Raw genomic sequence first — 19,143 nt, 5'->3', positions numbered from 1 at the left:
AGCTCCGGTGAGCACGAGCAGAGGGAACCAAAGAAGGAGAGAGTAAGTTGAGGTGTGTCTCAAGTTGCAGGCACCGAGGCGGAACTCACCGAGGCGAAAGGCACGGCGAAGCTCCAACGGTGACGGCGGAACGGGTGTGCGGGAACGGCGAGCGGTGGCGGTCTTCCGAGAGCTCCGAGAAGGAACGGCGCACGAGCGAGGGCGAGCTAGGGTGTCTGCGAGTGGGGAAATGGCCGAGCGGACGGGAGGGGGCTTGAGTAGGGGCTGGGCGCGTGGGTGCTGGTCGGAATTCGCGCGGACGTGGGCGCGGCCGTGGCGGGCGCGTAGACCGGGAGTTAGAGGAGGGGGAGAGGGCTGACAAGCAGGGCCCAGCAGACAGCGGCACAGACACGCGATCGCACAACGGGCCAGGGCGCCGACAAGGCGACCCCACTGGGCAGAGAGGGAGAAGGCCAGCGAGCTAACTAGGCACGGCGCCGACAGGACGGGCCCACATGGCGGTGTGAGCGGGGAAGGGGAAAGGCGGGCGTGAGATCCACCGCTGACAGGCGGGGGCCGCCTGTCAGCGCAGGCGGGTGTGGGCGTGCGCGCTGCTGGGCCGGCTTGGGCTGACCTGGGCCGAATTAGAGCTTTCCTTTTTCCTGGAATTTCTAATTTCTTTTCTATTGTATTTTCTCTAGGGTTTTCAATTCAAATTCAAACCAAGTTTCAAATTCAAACTAATTCAAACATGTGCAACAATTCAAAGAATATTTAAGCTCAGCATCATGCAACATTTCATGACTGATAATGTTTTGACAAAAATAAATAATTAATCCCTCACTAATTAAGCTAAATCTACTCAAAAGGAAAAGAGAGAGAGAAACTAGAGAGATACAAGAGTAACACCTGAAGTTGGTAGATACTTAGAAAGAAATTTTATACCCTCAAATTCATGGTGTTACAGTTAAACAGATTGATATTATTTTACTTGTTGAGATGTGTCATCTCACTCTTGCATTACTTAATGCAGGTACTTGATTCATGTTGGGAATGAGGAAAGTAGCAGCATGTCCACCTTCACTTTTATAATAACGTTGTCCAGTTGCAGCCATGATTTAATTAGAAACTCCATGTCGAAGGATGTCTGTTTTTTAACTAGTCGTGTGCACTTGTTAATTCAGTTCATGTCGTTATGGTTATCTTCCCTTTGCTAGCAGATTAATAATGCTTAGTATGTTTTCTTGTCATGATATATGTTTATACACTGTTGCTCACTCGTTTATATAATTTTTTAAAATAGATGCTGCCGAAATTTTATATATGAATGTTAGATGTGTAGTTCAGTAGTATTCCGGGGTGTTTGTGGATCCCGAGGTGTTACAGTTGGTATCAAAGCATAGGCTTTAGATTCTAGGCAATTTGAAGATAAATTTGACACAATTGCACATATAGGAAGGGTATGGGTTCGTATATCTTTCATGTAGGGAGAGAGAGTGTGTGCGGTCGTCGCTGACATGTGGGGTCCACCTGTCAGGCGACGCGGGCGCACGCGCGACCTGGCTGGGCAGCTTTTGGTTTTTCTTTTTCCAGTGAATTTTAAATGCTTTTTCTTTTTATTTTCTCTATGGATTTCAAACCAAATTCAAACCAATCAACCATGTGCGTCAATTCAAAAAATAACTTAAGCTCAGCATGATGCAACAATTCATGACTCCCATAAGTTTTGACAAAATAAATAATTAATTCCTCACTTAATTATCCTAATTCTACTGAAAAGAAAAAAGGAGAGAGAGACTAGAGAGAGACAAAGGGTAACACCTGAATTTGGTAGGTATTTAGAGAAGAAATTTTATACCCCAAATTCAGAGTGTTATATAGGTATGGTGCCACAGCACACGGCAACGGAAGCAACGGGTTAACCGGCGACAGGAGGCAACGCGGTGGTTGGAAGATAGACAGTTGAAACACTTTCCACGAAAAATCATTGGAACTGGTCTATGGGGAGCACGATCCAGCTAGTGGTGGCGGCTTCACAATTTCTTGCTCTTGACCAACATCCACCCATCGGAGCACTCATTATGATAGGATTCCGGCAGTGAATGCACCCCTCGGCCTCAAAGAGATTGTGGCTGCGCACGGGTACTCTCACGCCGGTAGAACCGAGGAGCAGCACTGGGCATGGTACTACGAGCTTCGGCAATGAAAGCACTCCCCTTCTTTAAGGTGATCGTGACCCAGCTTGACCACTCCCGCACCAGCAAGGTCGGGGAAGCAACCATGGGCATCTTAGAGAGGATTAGTGTCGATCACTCTAGAGTCCATGGAGCCACCAGAAGGGCTAGCATCAATTGTTTTGTGATTGTGTCCTTCAAGATAAAAGGGTTCTAGTATAGAAGAGTGGGTTGGAAACCGACGCACGAGGAGATTGGACGCCTGGACAATGGTTATCGGTCCCTTTCTTTATCGGTCCCTAGAAAGGGAGGGTGGTCGCCAAGCTCGGAGGAGACGTCGGTGAGGAGCTAGTGGAAGGGTGCACATCAGCGAGGAGAGCAACGAGCACGTGACGTGAGGAGACGAGAGATGGGGGAGGAGAGGGGACAAGAGCCACCAACCTATACCCATACTTAGGCCATTCTAAGTTTCATGTGAGATGGTAGAGTTTCTACACAGTTACCTAATGTAATTCAATGTGGCACCATTAGAAACGGTACATTGAGAATGGACTTAGGGGGTGTTTGAATGCACTAAAACTAATAGTTAGTGGCTAAAATTAGTTGAAACATTCAAACACCCTAGCTAATAGTTCAGCTATTAACTATTTTTGGAAAATTAGTTAATAGTTAGGTAGTTATTTGTTAGCTAGCTAATTCAACTAACAATTTTTAGCCAACTAACTATAAGTTCTAGTGCATTCAAACACCCCCTTATACTATCATTTCATATCATAAAAAAATATTCTGTTTGAACACTCGTTTTGCGTGCAAAAAAGGCTTACCATATTTCAGAAGTGAACATCTGCACAAACCTTCCCGCATTCATATTGCCCTCTAATCATTAATGCCAACCAAAAGCAGCCTGTATACTAGCTTCCAATTCATAAACCATTTTTGAAATGATTGACTGCTTTCAAGGTTCAACGTGACCATGTACTCATTTACAAATCAATCTGCAATGCAATCGGATCGAGCAGAAAGAGAATGTACAGGCCCTGCAGAAAACTGCTAATAAAAAGAATATTCACGAGTACCATTTGTGCATCACCTAAAGGACCGGTAATCACAACTCAGGATCGCAAATGTGGTAGCGGTAGTACTGAAGAACACAGCAGAGACATGACGAAAAGTTTTGCGGCGTTTTTTCCTTAGTGACCTAGACCTCTTCTATGTCACGGTTGCTCTTGATGATGTCGAACTTGCACAATGGGCATGTAGCATTTATGTGAAGCCACTTGTCAATGCAGCTGCAGTGAAAATGGTGGTTGCAAGGAAGCTCACGTAGTTCCACGCCATCTTCATACGGGCATAGGCAGATACAGCACTCCTGTATTAAAAAAGGGATGATCAAACCGAGTAACTCAAATGTATGTAATACTATGTATTTACTCGGTTTAAGCAAGTAGCAAAAAATAATAATAATAAAAACAGGAGCTCAACATAATAACTTCCCAGAAGATAACAAAGGTTTGAGCCAGCCCAAAACATTCAGAGTCCAACATCAGCTCCATAAACACTCCACAAAAGGTGAATGGCACAATGCATGAGGGAGTAATTCCAATTTCTCAACTGATCAGTTCAATGCTCACATACGGGCAAAAACAGAAACATTGATCTTGAAGACACTGAGAACACTACTGAGCCTATCATTAATTGAGTTCAGCTGCTTGTCACATGTCTATAAGATTTATGACACCAAACTCGATTGCTTATAGAAAAACACGGGTTTTGCCCATTGAGTACAATTTTTGGTATATTTGTTTCGAAAAAACATATAGTAGTTCAGGCCACATGCCACCTAGATAAGCTTGCACCAGAATATTACAATTTTATTAATTCCAGATCCCCATATTCTATCATATATCCATTGAACATTGCCCAAGAATTCAAATGAGACTCCCTAATCTGTAGTATAAGTTGCAAACGTGCATGGAAAAATAAAGTGTAGTTTTGGATCTACTGTCATTTTTCTTCATCTGTACATACCAGTGAAATGATGGACATTACATTATGTCCTAAGGTAAATCATCAGTCAGAATTTCTAAAATCTCACTATTTTTGAAAGGTCGTAGAAAGGTAAAATACTTTTTATGGGGGGGGGGGGGGGGAATGATCAAAGAGAAATCACTCAATTTCTTCCAAATATAGAACCTTACATCTGAAATCATATGCAGATTACTTTTATTTAATCCAAAATTGGTAAACATAGCTGAGGTGGTGTAAGCTAATTTCTCATAATGCAGTTTTCCCTTTAAACCATTTGGAATCAATGTACCAACTTTGTTTTACAGTTAATTTTTCAAGTTTCAGATATGAATCTTCTCAGACAAGATAGAAGAGTTCTCAAATTACTCACATTCTTTCCTTTGAACTCTAAACTTTAAATTACTTTATCTGAACTCCAAACCTTTAAGTGCCAAAAGACATTCAAACTGTAGCTTCAAATTTTAAAAGTGAAGGTAAATTGATTAGTTATTTCTGAAAACTAGATCAGATATATATCCATAACACTCCCTATTTCAAAGGTGCATACAACAATCCAAAGTGAGAAGGATGGCAAGATGCCGGAACCCTTCTACACTCACAGAAGTCCAAGATAAAGATTTCAACACAGACAGGAGAGCTTTTATGTACATAGACACCTAGCATCATAACTGCAGAACCATGGGAAGGAAGTACAACTGCCTATGGCTACAAGAAGGTATTGATATGACATGTCCCATACAGGCAGAGGCAGCAACAAGGTAGTAACATCACACATGTCCCATACAGGCAGAGGCTCACATCCAAATGACCCCATAAAACTGAGGGGGTGTTTGGTTCTCCTAACTAAAGTTTAGCATGTGTCACATCGGATGTTTGAATGCCCATTACGAGTATTAACTATTAAATATAATCTAATTACAAAACTAATTACATAGATGAAGACTAAACAACGAGACAAAAAAGTCTAATTAATCCATGATTAGCAAATGTTTATTGTAGCATCACATGGACGAAGCATGGACTAATTAGGCTTAGGGGGTAATTGAATGCACTAGAGCTAATAGTTATTGGCTAAAAGAATTGATAGTGGAATTAACTAACTAACAAATATCTAGCTAACTATTAGCTAATTTGCTAAAAATAGCTAATAGTTGAACTATTAGCTAGACTGTTTGGATGTTTTTAGCTAATTTTAACAACCAACTATTATCTCTAGTGCATTCAAACATGGGCTTAATAGGTTCATCTTGCCCTTTAGTCCTCATCTGTGTAATTAGTTTTGTAATTATATTATGTCTTTAATACTTAACTAGCATCCAAACATCCCATAAGGCAAATAAAAAAAATAAACAAATTGACATTATACAAAAACTTAAAGATACTAGTCACTCCGTTTCACTATTGTGTAGGCCTTGGGAGAAACCGTTCTACCATGTTTGTCCATTTATGGAATGAAGGGTACAATTATTGCAATATTTCTACTCCATACCGAAACAGAGGGAGTAATGTTTCGCCATGTAAACACAACTGGAACCAAGGAAGAACTCTGGCTAAAGAAGGAAACAACTTCCAAAATAAAACTCCTCCAATGTCCATGCAAACTAACCTTTTGCAAATCTAGGGAATATCCTATCAACAATTTCAAATTTGTAATGCAAGCTCCAGTGTAGGAAATTGTTAACTATTCTAGACTTTAGACCTCAAGGAATGTAAAAATTAACATGGTGGCATGGTGTAAACGGTTCTGCTGCGATTATTCTAATGTTCCACAATTGTTCAAATGAAATGGTATTTCTAACACATTCAGCGCCAGCCAAATGTATCTACAGAAGGAGAATGATAACACAATGATGTCATTAAAACTTAATAAACTTGAAAAACTTACTGCATCCTCAGCTGAGAGAATATGTTCGACAGGAGGATTGGTACCACACTCTGTCATCACTCCACCCACAGGTGCTGCAATGCCAGCAGCTAGCTTGTCTGCATCACTCATTGTCTGAAATTTGAATTTGGATAGGTTGTTTATGTCATCTTCAGATGCTCCCTCCTGCTGAAATTAAAACAAGTAGATAGTCTCAGCAAAAACAGTGTTCCATTGGTTTTGTCAGGAGGCAGATAGAAGAGAATTGTTTCCTTCATGTCAACAACCATCTTAAGCATACACAATTCAAATAATGGTGGTCAATAAGTAGAATAAGTAGAATAAGTAGTTGTGGTAGTGTAAAGAGATAAAGTGATGTGGATTGGTTGCCGATCTCAGGGAAGACGTCGGGAGAGAAGACAAGGAACGCAGATTATACGAGTGGATGGGACAAGGAGTGTTACTCGTGTCACAGATGCGGCGAGGTGCCCCCAGGGTGACCCAGGTAACCCTCCAAACTGGAGGATATATTAATTTCTGGATACCTATTACATTCTATGGCCAGGCTTTTATAATCTAGGCCATGCCGTGATAACAGGGACTCCAAAACCAACTAAGAGATAAACCTGTGACCCAATCTAATCTGGATAAGGCCTCTAGCCTATCTTGGTGGCCCATATGGCTCAGCCAATCCGTTAGGCCTTACCAGCCCCCTGTGGCTTAACGCGCCTACTATAAACCTTTCCTACAAACACATCTGCTGCATCATAAAGCTACAGCGAAAAGGTTCAGACAATGATGGTTACTGCAGAATGCACATCAGCATAGGTGACATCAATGATCCCAGCAAAGCTTCAGTAAAAATTATTTGCACCACTACAGGGCATGCTAATATCTTTGTGGTATGGGTGTATGAATGTAGCAAAGGGCAGCAAACAAAAGTGTTCATACCATACAAACAGAGCATTAGCCATAGCATTTTACAGAAAAAATGACTGTATTTAGAATACCATGGTGGTCACAGGACATACGGATACCTGATCAGTTACAGCATATAAGATAGCAATAATGCAGGGAAGGCAGCAACAAACAGCGATTCCAATCACACAAGCCAAGGCAACACAGAAGACCACAAAGAAAACATCAAACGCCAGAAAAACAATTGACAGCCTGTAAAAAGAAGAAAAAGAAGTAGACATTTCAGAGAACAACATTGATGAACATACAAAAGACCACTCAGTTTTTCCCTTATTCACACATCAAAGTTACAACAGACATACCAATAAAGCTGAGGAGCATCATGTGATAAAGCTTTACCACCTGCAGACACCCAATAGAACCCAACAATCCACCATATGAAGGAAAACATCGTGTTTGCAGACTCCAAGTGCTTCACAATACTGAACATGGAAACAAATAAATAATAAGTATGATGGTAAGAGCAAGTAATTTTAAGGATTTCATATTGAAATGGTAAGTGAAGGAAACACATGTGAAGGCTTTTTACAAAAGCAAAAAAATGCTAATAATAGACAAGTCCATCAAATCAATACAAAATTTTCATTGGGCCCATTTCAATGTAAGATATCGGCACATATAAAATAATAACCAACAGTAACCCACTCAGTGCTCAGTCTAAAACTCTTGTTTTCAGTTTTGGGACTTCATTGTTAAAGATAATAATTCCATTACTTAATGCTTTCACTTGTTCTAAAGCGACCACAAACAAGTGGTATATTAGCATGCAAGTGAACAGCAACAACAAAGCCTTTTATCTCGAGCAAGTTGGGGTACGCTAGAGTTAAAATCCAACAGCACACAAGTGAACAACAATGAAATATTCAAAACACATTTATGGAAATTACAGGGAATAGATTCAATAGAAACATCTTGGTCATCATAAAGTTGGCTGAAAATACCAAAATAAACTTGTCGAAACTGGTTACTGAAATAACGGTTACGAAATTGGGAGAATAAGGGCATTTTTTAGGCAGTGAGGATTAAGATAAAAAATGTAAAAGATTATCAGAGGGACCCCTCAGGCACACCCTAAGCAATTTCCCAGTTATGCAAGTCTGCAATATATGAAGTCACGCATGCTATCATGCATCACTCTAAATTTTTTCCATAACAATGCAGCCTTAACATAAACAACATAATTTACACTGACAATCAACCTTCCACATCCCCCTATGAATATTTTTAAGCAGAGGACATCACAAGTTGTCCAATAGTAATAGCCCTGTCATATTATGGAAAAAGAAAAGGGGAATCAAATAAAGGGGAAAAGAAAGGATCGCAATAAAAAGGTGCATAACATCTAGTCTACAACTCAAATTGAGCATCAGCACAGAAATGGTCAACACAGCAGGAAATAGCTACTATACAATCAAAAGCATGAGCACAGAAATTGTCAACACAACAGGAAATAGCTACTATACAATCAAAAGCATGAGCACAGATATTGTCAACACAGCACAACACAACGAGGCCTGGATGTGGCACGTAACTTCACCATGGCAATAAGATGTGACACCAGAAGTATTGGGGGCTCGTGCTCGATCCAAGCAGAGGCTCACCTGAGCTTTAAATCCTCATCACCCGCTCCCTCCTGGTCCGCGTTCCTGCGTCGACGCCTGTACTCGACGGTGACGCTGAGTACGTGGAGGAGGCACTGGAGCACGTAGCCTACGATCCAGACACGGAGCGGCACGGTGGGCCGCTCGCCCACCGATGCGGCGAGTACGGCCGCGGCGACGGCGACGAAGGCGAGGTTCCAGAGCATGTCGAGCACGACGACGGGCTTCGAGTAGGCCCAGTCGGTCTGGCGCTCCTCGAGGTGCTCGGCGGCCGTCTCCCGCACCGCCACGGAGGGCTCCCTCATCAGGCGCCGGCTCCCCGTGCGGCGGATGAACCGCGCCGCGCCGCGGAGGCTCGTGAGCCGCCCTAGCGGGCCACCGGAGGGGCCGGATGCCGGGGAGGTCGGCGGCGAGGGGATGAGGGGTGCGGACGGGGAAGCTGAGTCCCCGCCAGAGGAGCGGCGCGGAGAGGTCGACGCCATGACGTTAGCCAAACAGTCAAACCCTTACTGTTTCTGTCTCTTCTTCTCCCTCGCGTTATTTGCGTTTTGGCACTGATTAGCGTGGTTTTTGAGGGCGACGAGTAAGTTTGGAGCCTTTGCTTTGCTCGTGAGTTCGGTAGGCACCAGCAGTTGGGGGTATTTATGGCTAAACGTGCCACGCAGCAAAGCACTCGCACTAACCGACACTTAGAGCATGTACAATATAGATACCGACATAGATCTTCAAATATAAAATACAACTAATATACCATTTGGTTCACGAAATGTAACATAAATGGTAATAATAACGATTCACACTCGAATATCGGCGTTAACAAATTTGAATAAGATGGTATTTATTTATAGTGTGGTATCGATTATGATTAGACTTAAACAAACATGATTTAACATTATCGGTTACCCATTACGTTACCAATATGTGAATCAAACGGCATAAGACACAATACAATACAAAGGGGTGTATCTAAACCCTGCATCTTAGTTAATACTCCATACTCTTTGTATTAAAAAATGATTGATCTATTGTGCACATGTACTCATGGAACTAGCATATGGCTGAAAGATGGCCAACATATAAATGATGTACGTAGCTTGTGATTATTGTTCCTTCGATCTCGAACCGCGGGCAAGAGTGGTTGCTTGAACAAGAGCCGATTCTTCGTAATTTTTACAATTAGCACCTTAGATACCACTCAAGACACAGGTTATTAATTGGCTTTGTACATACCCTTAGTAATCGTGTTGTGCTATATCAGCACTAGTACCTAACTAGCGGTAAGCACTACACTATAGTATCTAATCGTGTCGTGTCATCACTATACGACACTAACATCTAATAATTCTCGTGCTAGCTCAAACATTATTTCACTTTAAAAGCTCAAAATATATAGAAGTTTTTTAAGATCATATATATAATTTTAAATCTTGAACATTTATACCATTATAAACTGAATTCATTAAGTTTAAAATCATTACAGATTACAATTTACAATCACATTCGCACATCACAATCACATCTATGTAACATTGATTGGTCCAAGTTGTGCATAATCGTGCCGACGACTTAATTATGTCGTGCTCGTGCCAATCCATCGTGCCAGGATGGCGGCCCAAACACGACACTAGACCCGTGTCGTGCCGTCACTGGTACTATATGAATCGTGCACGTGTCGTGCTTAACATGACCCACTTGACCATCTATAGTTGGGGCAATGGAAGCCTGGGACATTTCATCAAGAGTCAGACATGTCCGTTTGACAAGCAACATGGGCAAACAAGATTATCTACAACATTCCCTCTCTCATCTCCCACTATTCCAGCATTTTTAAATATCTCTCCCTATTTCATTTTCACCCTATTTCCTCTCATCTCCAACCAATCCCCCTCACACTACACCCTATACTAACTCTATTTAAAATAAATAAACTTAATACTTGTATACTTCTTGTATTTGTATGGAACACCGTATTGCACCAAATCGACATGATTGTACTACAAAATGTAATGATTTTTTGTCATCGCATTATACAATGCACATACTATGTATCTAGTTATTCCATGTACAATGACCATATTCTACACAAGAGAAATTTTCATAGTTGCGAGTGCGCGTAGTATGTTTTTGCACCAAGCGGTCCATGGAATACTTTTTTGTTGTCATAAACGGTAGCTTCCAACACAAGCTTTGTGTTAGCTTGTCGCTAAAGCTTCTTGCATCAGAAGCCACCCGTGCCTATATAATCATGAGTCATGTGGGCTTCAAAAGGAGCGAAAAGGAATCAAAAGTCGCTGATGAAGCCATCAAAAGGAACGAAAAGGAAGCACATGATGCTTTAGAAGAGGCGAAAAGGGCTGAAGAAGCTGCCGAGCGGGCTAGGCTTATAGGTACATCTATTGTGTTTTAGCTTCGTAATCTGTTTTAGCTTCGGAACTAACAAACATACTTTGGTGCAGCTAAACTATCTCCACCTCCGGAGCCATATGATCCAGAGGTCGACCCGTCCCTAAAGGAAGCACTCGAGACTATTAGAATTGCTAATGAAGTTGTTGACGAAGTTGTCAACAAGCTGTTAACCGAAGCTGACGAGAAGGTCCTGAATGAAGACTGAAACTTTGTATTTTTGCTAGTTTAATGTCCTTGAACATGATCCCTAGTCTTGTAAGAAACACTTGTAAACAATTTGTATGTATATTGATGTAATATATTTCTTTGCGAAAAAACATCTTCCCTTCTTTTCATGCTTCACGAAAACAAGATTCCCTTCTGTTGTTTCAATACTGAGTATTTTGCCACGGTTGCTGTATAGTAATACTGCTGACGAAGATTACCCTCCTATGTAAAAATATATCCGCCAAAGGCATACTTTGTGCTACAACACATTCTTTCATGATCCAACAAATATTTTCGAAAGATCAATTTTCCTTCTATTCCATAGCTTTTTGCTGATGCAAAATGATGTATGATTTGATGTTATGCGATATGATATGATAGTATGATGCAAAATGATGTTTATGCCGAAGATAAAAACCCACACGAATACACAACCAGACTCTACATCCTCTTAGGAACGACTTTGGAGTCTCTTCACCTTTTACTTAGGTGGTATTTCAGCTCTGCATTCCCTTAGGAACGACTTTGGAGCTAAGCTCTACATCCCCTAAGGAACGACTTTGGAGCTTCTTCACCTTTGACTTAGGTGGCATTTAAGCTCTGCATCCGCTTAGGAACGACTTTGGAGCTTCTTCACCTTTTACTTAGGTGGCATTTAAGCTCTGCATCCCCTTAGGAATGACTTTTGAACTTCTTGATCCGTTCTTGTTACACTCGATGGTGTAACCACAGGCTTATTACATCAAGCTGAAGGTTAAACCTTCTTGTATTGTCTTTTTAGAAGAAAATATAAAGGCGAAAAGAGTAAAAATACATTGGATCAGGGACTCTTTGGCCGAATGTTGACTGTGCCACCATTAGTAGATATGCCTCGACTCGAGCACAGTGCTGTTGACTGTGCGAGCTTCGGACTCCTCCTGAATGTCACGTTGTTGCTGAGACTGACGATGCCCTTCTAGCTGTTGGTTATGAACCAAGGCAGACGCCAGTGGTGGTGGTGGTGGCAACTGAGCCTAGGAGGCTTGGGAGTGACTTGCCGAAGCAACAAAAGCCATAGGTTATTGATTGTCCATATACTCTAGGATATACGAAGAATAACATGAAGCAGTATGCAAGACCTGCTTCGGCGGGTTCTACCGTGCTTCGGCTTCAGCGATTTCCTTCTGCTTTTGGGTCGTGACTTGGCACGTCCTTGTCGTGTGTCCCTTATATTTGCCACAGAACAGGCAGAACAGTCTCCTGCGCTGATTACCATATCTTCCTCCGAAGCTTCTCCCCCCTCTACCTCTTAGAGCTTGTGGCCTGAAGGAACTTTGTTGTGCCCCTGATGATTGAGAGCTATGTTGTTGCCCTTGGGTATGATTTCCCCTGTCGTCGCTTGAGCTGGGATTATGGATCGTCCTAACATGCCTAGGGTATGATTTCACCTGGTCATCTCGAAGTATCTGTAGGCTTCTTCCCTTCTCTGCCTAAAGTCATTGTCGGCTCTGATGTACTCGTCCATTTTCTGGAGAAGCTTCTCCAAGGTTTGTGGTGGCTTCCTTGCAAAATATTGTGCCATTGGTCCTGGTCTGAGCCCCTTAATCATGGATTCAATGACAATCTCATTGGGCACTGTAGGCGCCTGATCTCTTAGTCGCAAGAACCTTCGGACGTACGCCTACAAGTACTCTTTATGGTCCTGCATACACTGGAACAGAGCTTGGGCAGTGACTTGCTTCGTCTGAAAGCCTTGAAAACTGGTGACTAGCATATCCTTCAGCTTCTGCCACGAAGTAATTGTTCCTGGCCGAAGATAAGAATAGGTTTGAGCCACACTTCTGACTGTCATAACGAAGGACTTCGCCATGACAGCAGTGTTGCCCCCATATGAGGATATGGTTGCTTCATAGCTCATCAAGAACTGCTTCGGATCTGAGTGCCCATCATACATGGGGAGCTAAGGTGGCTTGTAAGATGGTGGCCACGGGGTAGCCTACAACTCTACTGCTAGAGGAGAAGCATCATCAAAAGCAAAGTTACCATGATGAAAGTCATCATACCATTCATCATCATTGATCGGGCTTTCCTGATAAAGGTCTCTGTATTGGGCCTTCGGTCTTGGTCATCCTAAGTAAAGTGACACATTTATTTGGTAGCTTCGTCGATCTTCCTCTGAAGGTCAGCTAGTCGAAGCATCTTTTCTCTCTTCTTTTGCACTTGCTGGTGAATAGCCTCCAAGTCACTAATCTCCTGGTCCAACTCCTCCTCCTAAGGTGTTGGGCTACTAGCCTTTCTCTTCTGGCTCCTAGCTTCTCGCAGGGAGAGTGTCTCCTGATCTGTGTCCAGTGGCTGCAAGGCAGCCCCTGGCGCTGTTGTCTTCTTCGGCGGCATGACGAAGGTGGATGCTTGACGAAGCTGGTTGTTTGAGTTCACCGGAGGTGGGCGCCAATGTTGTTCACTTGTTCTCAAATGCTATGAATCAAGAACAAGGCAACACAATCGTTAAGTATTAAGAGACCTTCGACTTCCGAAGCATTATCTCCTCATGGACATTGTAACACCCCTGGTGTTACTGACACTAAAACTTGAGCATAACACCATGTGCATTGACATTTCATGTTGTTTGTCACACCTAGAATTCATTCACTAGGTAAAATTTTCAAACAAGTTGTGATGATAGGACTTGAAGAGTGCTTAACCTTAGGGTAGGGTACTTAACCCTGGAATTAGAGCCTATGGATGAAAGTGAAGCCAAAATAAGTAAAAATCTCAAAATCCATTAGGAATGTTCACAAGATATCAAAGTTGATGAACTTTAGTGGCACAAAAACCCTAAAGTACTCAAAACCCTAAAAGAAACCCTAGAAAGCCCTAATTGGAACCCTATGGGGGTAAATGTAAATTCTAGACACTTTTGGACCAAAGTGCATATATAAAGTGATAGAACCCCACAAACCAAGTAATTTTCACATTGGAAGATTTCCAAGTTGTATGATGAAGTTTGGACTTATTTGCAAAAAGTACCCCATAAACACTATATGGTTAAGTCTGAATTTTAGTAGAATGGGGTCAAGTTTGGAGCTTGGCATCTTTGAATTCATAAGGAATTTGTCCTAGGTCAATGCATCAAATTTGTAGAGCTATGTTAGGGGTACAATTTTGATTAAAAGACTAAACACTGATGTTGTATGAAAATGGGAGATAATTGGGTCCAATGTTGGGCTGTCAATCATTAGTGAAGCCTGAACCGTGGCCAACAGTGGCATCAGATGATCTTGGAGATCGAATTGAAGGGAATTTAGTGAATGTTTGCACAAGACCTTTGTAACAAAGTTGTAGCTGGTACATTGTACAACAACTTTACTACAGATGGATTGGTGAGTTACTACATATAAATTAGAGAACAAAGCCTTGTAATTCTCTCTGTCAGGCACACTGAAGAGTGTTCGCAATGGTACAGAAACCTGAATAAGATCGCGGGTTCAGTGTATCTCGCCGCCAATGACTTCGCGTCGCGATCCTTGTCGGCGCTGCGATTCGCGCCCAGTAATGCATGGATAACGACTCCTGGTGAAAAGATCTCGCCGTTGATGAATATTATTAGAAATTATTTGATAACTCCAAAAACCATAAAACTTTTTAGGTAAGCTCAATATGATAATTAGAGTCCTTGGGTGAAGTTTGACATGTTTTGGACATTGTTTGATCCCAAAACCTCAAAACCCTAGTTTCTTAGAATAAAACTACCTAACCCTACTAGGGTGTTAACCTAGAAGACCCTAGTGACTTAGGTGTACCGTGAAGGGAAGTTGTATTCAAGATACAACTTGATGTATCTCTATTATAATTGCATATTCATAGCATCACATGAGCATTCATGTTTATATATGGTTATGTATAGAAAACGAAGAAGAAGTAAGTGTCGAAGAAGAAGAGACTACACCACCAACTGAACCTCCACCTGCCGGGAATAGTTTTTATTTTGATACTGTGGAACAGATCCCGAATCCCCAACAACACAAGACAAGCCCCGGTGCATTTACCTTTCCTTGTGATTTTAAACTCTTTATCACTTGAATGATGCATTAGGTGATAGGAGTAGAGTGCTACACAATTGCTGCATTTCCTTCCTTGAAGTTGACTACCATTCCTTGATTACCTGTTTTATTAAAAGGTTTTCTGATGCTTAGCCTTGCTTTAGAAAACAAAATTGTTTTGGTTTTAACAAAAGATGATGCTTCAGATGGAATGGGATGTTTTCAAAAATAAAACTTGATGGTGGATCCATCATAGCCGTGATGGGTTCAACATCGGACAAGATGTACCTCTGCCAGGTACCAAACTTTGGGATTTTAAATGATAAAGCTGAGACCGGGCGGGTGACTTGCACGAGAAGAGAGTCTTAGTGTAGTGTCTCCGTCTAAGTCGATTAAGGACCGTACCAATGTAGGCTTGATGATTGAGGACCTTTTAACTGGCCACATGCCTCGTCATGGGTAAGCTTTGCCTTGTGCCGACCAATACCAGAAAGGCCAACACGCAATGGGAGTGGAGAGATGGCGAGAGTAGCGTGTACCCTCCGTGGCAAGAGGCTGGACGGTGGTGTATCTGTGCTCTCGGTTGGCGTGAACCCGGTCTGGTCTTGAGAACCCCGGTGGCGAGTTGCCATATACAAGGGTTAAGTGCTACATATGTCGTGTGGTTGGAGATCCCCAGCTGGGTATTAATCGATTTGGATCGCCGTTACTTATCGGATATGAAGACTTGGTCACTGCCCTACACGTAGCAATCCAGTAAAGAAAAAGGGTAATAAAAGACGGCTAGTGCAGGCCAAGTTCTTGAACTAGGGTAGAAATAACTCTAGCTACAGGTAATGACTTAACTTGATAATAAAATTGGATTTTTAAGGATCCACTATTAGTAAACATTTCTACAAATAGAGTCTTTGATTCTTGAATAGCCTTACCTTGACTCCCTCAAGCCAGCATATCTTTGAGAGTCTTTTCTTTTGTCGGGTAAGACTTGCGAAAGTACACTTCGTACTCAGGGTTTTCGAACCCATGTTGTTGTAGGTGAGGAAACAGCAGACTTGTCGGCGTTTCGGGCCCGGGGGGTCCGTAAGCCAACCAGTGAATTTGTCGCTGCGTGCCCCTGCCCAGATGGGTTGGCGCGAGATGGAACACAAGGGGAAACACAACTCGTATTATCTCGCACCAGGTGGGTGTGCTCGTAGTAGGGGTAACAAGCGTTCGTGAGAGAGAGAGAGAGTGAGCCTGTTCGTTTTCTCGTCCCTCCGCGCGACCCCCTCGCAGGAAGGCCCTGGACCTCCCTTTTATAGATGCAAGGAGAGGGTCCAGGTGTACAATGGGGGGTGTAGCTATGTGCTAATGTGTCTGGCAGAGAGGTGCCTGAGCCCTGTGTATATGCCAACGTGGCTGTCGGAGAGGTGCTAGAGCCCTGTGTACGCGATAACGTGGCCGTCGGAGAAGTGCTTGAGCCCTGTAGAAGCACATCTGGCGGTGCTGCTGGGACCCTGCTGACGTCTCCTTGCTTTCGTAGGGGGCTGAGAACCACCGTCGTCATGAACGCACGTGGGGAGCCATCATTACCTGTTATCGGGACGAGCCAGATGGGACGCCGGTCTTGTTCCCTCGTAGCTTGAGCTAACTAGGGGTACGGTAATGATGTATCCCCTGTGGCGCGGTCGGTCCGAACCCAAGGTCGGGTGAGGCGGAAACTTCTCCTGAGGCCGAGGCCAGGGTCGAGCGAGGCGGAGCTTCCTGTCGCGCCCGAGGCTGAAATTGTTGTTGTCAGCCTTGCCCAGGTGGCTGGCACAGCAGTCGGAGCGGGGTGAGCGGCGCTGTTTTCCTGTCAGATCGGTCAGTGAAAGGGCGAAGTGACTGCGGTCACTTTGACCTTGCCGACTGAGGCGCGTGTGTCAGGATAAGGTGTCAGGCGATCCTCGCATTGAATGCGCCTGCGATACAGTCGGTTGGTGAGGTGATTTGGCCAAGGTTGCTTCACAACGAAGCCTGCCTGAGTTGGGCTTCGGGCAAGCCGAGGGTGCGCCCACTGCCTGAGGAGGCCCTCGGGCGAGGCGTGAATTCGTCTGGGACTACAGTTCCAGCCCGAGGCTGGGCTCGGGCGAGATCGCGTCCCTTGGGTTGACGAAGCCTTGACTTGAACCACGCCCATCAGTCTTTGCAGTTTGTGCTGAGGGTGGTTACGAGCCGTGTTTAGGAGTGTTGGGGTACCACTAATTATGGTACCCGACAGTAGCCCCCAAGCCTCGAAGGGAGTGTTGGTACTCGCTTGGAGGCTTTGCCGCATTTCTCTGTGAGGGGACCGGCCTTTCTCGGTTATATTTTGCTCCGGTGGGTGCGCGCGAGCGCACCCGCCGAGTGTAGCTCCCGAGGCCTCGGAGGAGTGGTTTGACTCCTCTGAGGTCTTAATGCTTTTCGTGATGCTTCGGCCGGCCTTGTTGTTCCCTCATGCGGCCTGGCCGTAGCCCGGGTGCATGGTCAGGTTCTGAGTTTTTAGGCTGGTTTGTTGACGCTGTCAACGGTTTGGCCGTAGCCGGGTTGCGAGAGCAGCCCCCGAGCCTCTGCACGAGCAAGAGGACGATCAAGGACTGTCTCGACTTTTATTATACGCCCCTTCGTCGCCTTTCCGCAAGGAGGAAGGGGGGAAAGCGCCATGTTGCCCTCGGAGGGCGCCAAACATGGTGTCTCCAGTGAGTTGCTAACGGGTGATCCGAGTGGACGCCCGTGCCCCGTTCGATAAGGGTCGGCTAGTGGCCCAGAGGCGCGCTCCAAAAGTACCTGCAGGTGATTTGCCGGACCCGGACCCATTCGATAGGGTCCGAGGGCTCGATGCCTCCCTCTGGTGGGATTCCGTTACAAAATCGCTCCCACTGGTCTCGGAAATGTCCTAGGGTACCTCGGGAGCGTAGCCCGAGCCTCGGCCATGTAACGGACGTACCTAGAGTCATCCCTCACTCTGCGTGCTCTGGGGCGGCTGTCGAACCCTTTCGAGGGGCAGCCTTCGAACCCCTGATCAGTAATGGGCGCGGAGCCCGAGTGCTCTGGGGCGGCTGTCGAACCCTTCCGAGGGGCCAGCCTTCGAACCCCTGATCAGTAATAGGCTCGGAGCCTGAGTGCTCTGGGGCGGTTGTCGAACCCTTCCGAGGGGCCAGCCTTCGAACCCCTGATCAGTAGGAGGGCTCAGAGGCCCGTTTCCTTCGCCGAGAAGGATCCTTTTCGAAATATCCCCTTTCCCGGTCCCTGTAGTAAGAGAGAGAAGGAGGAAGAGGAAAAGGATACGAATTTAAATGGCGCGACGCACCTTTTTTGACGCGGTCATCATGGCGGAGGTGAAACGACACCCGCTTCGCCTACCAAAGGTGTCGCTTGCCCCTGCCGAGGAGTTAATGCGACGGGACGGGCGATTCGCAGGGCGACCGTTGCGCGTGCTCGAGTCGTTCGAGGAACGGGCGTTTCACCTTTGAGTTTGAATTTCGCGGCGAGTTAGGGCGAAGTTTTGAATAGATCTCGCCTGAGCCTTTATATACCTAGAAGAGGGGCCGGCGGTGGTTCTTTACCCTGCCATTTGCGCTCGCCTTCTGCTTTGGTTTCCGCAACCTAAGAGAATAGCCAGGGAAAAGAAAACCGCGCACCTCATCCCCTCCGCCTCCACCACCTTCGTTCGGCGATGGCTGACAAGGTAACCGTCGTTCCGCCGCGCGACCCGTGGCCTTCCTCCACCGTCGTCGTGGGGGATCTGGATGCCCTTGTTGCCGATGGTTTGCTCTGTCCCCTCTCTGGTGGGCCGCAGCCGGAGTGGATGGCCCTGAGCGAGGCCGACCCGACTCCGCCGCCGGGGTACGTGGTTAGTTTCATCTCCTTCCACGAACGAGGGTTTGGAG

General features: G+C 44.7%; 1 protein-coding gene across 3 annotated transcripts; it reads right to left on the bottom strand.

The window, feature by feature from the left end:
* Positions 1-3,055: 3,055 nt before the first annotated feature.
* Positions 3,056-9,240, bottom strand: LOC100284889 (protein binding protein). 3 transcript variants are annotated; one of them, XM_008653315.4, is made up of 5 exons: positions 8,625-9,240; positions 7,326-7,445; positions 7,083-7,215; positions 6,067-6,231; positions 3,056-3,522 (listed from the first exon to the last, which is right to left on the bottom strand). In XM_008653315.4, exons 1-5 carry the CDS (start codon positions 9,104-9,106, stop codon positions 3,352-3,354), a joined length of 1,071 nt encoding a protein of 356 aa, XP_008651537.1. In that variant the 5' UTR covers positions 9,107-9,240; the 3' UTR covers positions 3,056-3,351.
* Between the last annotated feature and the right edge of the window lie 9,903 nt (positions 9,241-19,143).

Source organism: Zea mays, chromosome 7, assembly GCF_902167145.1.
Source record: "Zea mays cultivar B73 chromosome 7, Zm-B73-REFERENCE-NAM-5.0, whole genome shotgun sequence".
In the NCBI taxonomy this organism is placed as follows: Eukaryota; Viridiplantae; Streptophyta; class Magnoliopsida; order Poales; family Poaceae; genus Zea; species Zea mays.
The sequence above is the reverse complement of the archived record's forward strand: the minus strand, read 5'-3'. Positions and strand labels throughout refer to the sequence as shown.

Bases quoted from the DNA above. Each gene is read 5' to 3' on its own strand.
- LOC100284889 (XM_008653314.4), bottom strand. From the start codon at position 9,106: ATGGCGTCGACCTCTCCGCGCCGCTCCTCTGGCGGGGACTCAGCTTCC. The intron at 6,235-7,082 runs GTATCCGTATGT...TTTTAATTTCAG, and splicing joins TATATGCTGTAACTGATCAG to CAGGAGGGAGCATCTGAAGA. The intron at 3,523-6,066 runs GTAAGTTTTTCA...TTTTTAATACAG, and splicing joins TTCTCTCAGCTGAGGATGCA to GAGTGCTGTATCTGCCTATG.